General features: G+C 33.5%; 1 protein-coding gene across 1 annotated transcript; it reads left to right on the forward strand.

Annotated features, from left to right (window-relative positions):
• Positions 1 to 1035: 1035 nt before the first annotated feature.
• Positions 1036 to 2494, forward strand: LOC149254233 (double-stranded RNA-binding protein 5-like). Its single transcript, XM_089457007.1, has 2 exons — positions 1036 to 1894; positions 2055 to 2494. Exons 1-2 carry the CDS (start codon positions 1661 to 1663, stop codon positions 2295 to 2297), a joined length of 477 nt encoding a protein of 158 aa, XP_089313133.1. The 5' UTR covers positions 1036 to 1660; the 3' UTR covers positions 2298 to 2494.
• Positions 2495 to 2827: the final 333 nt, after the last annotated feature.

The following is a 2827-nucleotide window of genomic DNA, read 5'->3' on the forward strand; positions in this document are numbered from 1 at the left end:
TCAATGGAATACCTTCTTTATGGATTTTTGGAGATCCATAAATTCTAGGTATGATCGAGCTGTTAGGGATTGTTTTCCTTTTTGTGTCTTCATCAAAAGATGAGTTTTTTTAATATCTCTTTTGGATTATATATATATATATATATATATATATATATATATATTTGCCATTGAAATATCTTATTTATTTATTTATGATTCCACAAGTTGAATTGTTTTTATTATTAATATTTTTAAAATGTTACATGTCAACTCCATATTAAATATTGAAGGAATTACTTATTCTCCCTTATATTTTGAATTAGAAAGCATCTATTAATGGAACAAGAACTTTCTCACTCTTTCCCCCTCTTTTTATATTTTTATGTTAAAATCTCCTATTCAACATGCATTTTGAAATATTTAATTTATAATCCACATTAAACCTTTTTTTGTCATTAATACTTTTTAAATGTTTTATACAATCTCCATATTTTAAATGGAATAAATTACACATCTCCGTGAATGCAAAGTGAAAATATAATTACTTTATTTTCCTTTATAAGTCTATATAGAATTATGTTATTTGATATGAATATTAATTGAAATATTTTATTTATGATCCACTCAAATAAATTTTTAGTATTAACATATTTTTGTTGTAAATAATACTTTTATCTTTTTATATAAAATTGATATAAAATTAAAATGGAAATCTTTTTATATAAAATTGATGTAAAATTAAAATGGAAATTGAAATTTTTAATTTATGATTGAAATTGATTTTTTTATTTTTTTAATAAAAATATTTTTTTATTATTTTTAAATATGATTTTATAAGAGCATATCTCTCCTACATCTCTCTCTTTTTTCATAGGTGGGAAAACTGATCATAAGTTAATGGTCAAACAAGTAGTAGGGACAAACCTCTTAACAGGGTTTCACTCCTATCCGATACCTCTAAATCTTAAGCAGTTAAACATTATTAATAACTATTTAATAAATATAAAAAGGTTGTTGGTCATAAATTTTCTACAAGTAGCCACTTTGGTTGTGCGTTGTGAAGGTTCTATGAAGTCGAAGGAGAGACCGAATACTGAAGTTTCGGATATATTATTTTACTCTACTTGCCGCTTTCCTTGAAATGCAATTAGCCAGCCTAATTTGTACTTCTAACCCAACAATTTGGAATATCCATTTCTTGGAATCGAGATACCCAGTCATGGAGACCGATGCAACACTTCGAAGGCAAGCAATGAGAGTCTGAAATGAACAATTATCAAACAAAGGCATGCTGTGAAAGGTTTTGACGAGCCATAGCTCCAGCCTCCGAATCTCTGCATTAATATTCAATTCACTTGGTGATGCGCTGATTCTATTAAAGGTAAAACCCTAAGTACTCGAATGGATGCTTGGCATTCTTCCATCCATGCGAATTCTCCTTGTGCGGGGACAGGTTTTTCCACTTTCCCTCTCAAAAACCCTAACCGGAGGCGTTGCAAAGATACGTTACACTTGGCGAAAAACCAGTGAAACGACACAATTTATTGTAGCAATGGAATGAGCTGTATAAGGGGACGTCCGGAAACCAACAGGGCTATCTACACAGAAATTTGTCTTGCAGGCGAGCTCTTGTTTCTGGGTTTCTCTTGTCTCATTCCAGTTCTTGCCGCCTGCCCAGATGTTCAAGAGCATATTACAAGAATTTGCACTGAAGAACTCTTATCCATTGCCTGACTATAAAGAAGAAATTCAGGGCTCAGTCCATGATCAGAAATTCAAGTGCACTGTAACAATCAATGGGAACACGTATGAATCCCCTCCTGGTTGCATCAAGAAGAAGGAAGCACATAATGCTGCAGCTAAGGCAGCGGTCGAAGACTTATTAAAGCGAGGGTTGCTTCCTGACTTCAAAGTAAGTTTCACTTTTTACCCAAATGCTTAAAATCTTTTCAAATGCTGGTCTTGCTTTCTATTTTACATTTCTTTTTCTGTGTTGAGTTTGTTAGCAATTTTAATGATTTTAATTGAATATGGTGGAGTATGTTATAAACTTCCCTTCATTTTATTTGCAGACAACTTATTTGCAGGCAACCAAACAGGACAACAGACAGCCTAAAAATATCCTTGCAGTACTTGCTTCAAGAAAGGGAATGTCTAGTCCGAGTTATAGTTTTACAGTAACTGTGAAAGTTAATGAGAAACCCTATACTGGAGACCTTTCAAACAATCACAAGGAGGCTGAAAACAATGCTGCATTGAAAGCGATTAAGGAAATCGACCCCCAATATTTTGAGTTGGTGTGGATAGAAAACTGACTATTTGCATTGTCCTTGGCTATACTTACATCCTTACATTTCTTTTGCTCTCAAAATGCTATTTGTTGCTGATCCTGCCACTGTTCCATTGGAATCTCATGTCAGATAATTCATTATTCCATGGTGAAGTTGATGCAAATGATGATTCCAAACAGCTTATGTCAGTGATAAATGATGCACATTCAGTGCCCGCCACACAGCCTCATAACCATCCTGAGCAGGATCCTTTTTCTGCACAACAAGAGCATTTAAAGAGGGAGACAGGGGATACCTATCAAGACAAAGAATATGGATCTAAGGGGACGCAGCAAATCAATCAAGGGCTCGATCTAACTGAATCCACCAGCAAGAGGAGTAGAAGTGAATCTGAGAATGCTGAACAAATTTCTCAAATAAAGAAAAAGAACAGAACGGAGACTGATAGTACATCTTGACAAAGCCTAGAGTGTGCATTGTCTCACTCTGGTATGAGACAGTGAAAACTCAATTCATATTTCCAAATCATTGATTTTTGTATCAATTCTTTAGCC

Source organism: Pinus tabuliformis, chromosome 7 (assembly GCF_031772625.1).
Source record: "Pinus tabuliformis cultivar Carrire ecotype Pingquan chromosome 7, CPIR1, whole genome shotgun sequence".
NCBI lineage: Eukaryota > Viridiplantae > Streptophyta > Pinopsida > Pinales > Pinaceae > Pinus > Pinus tabuliformis.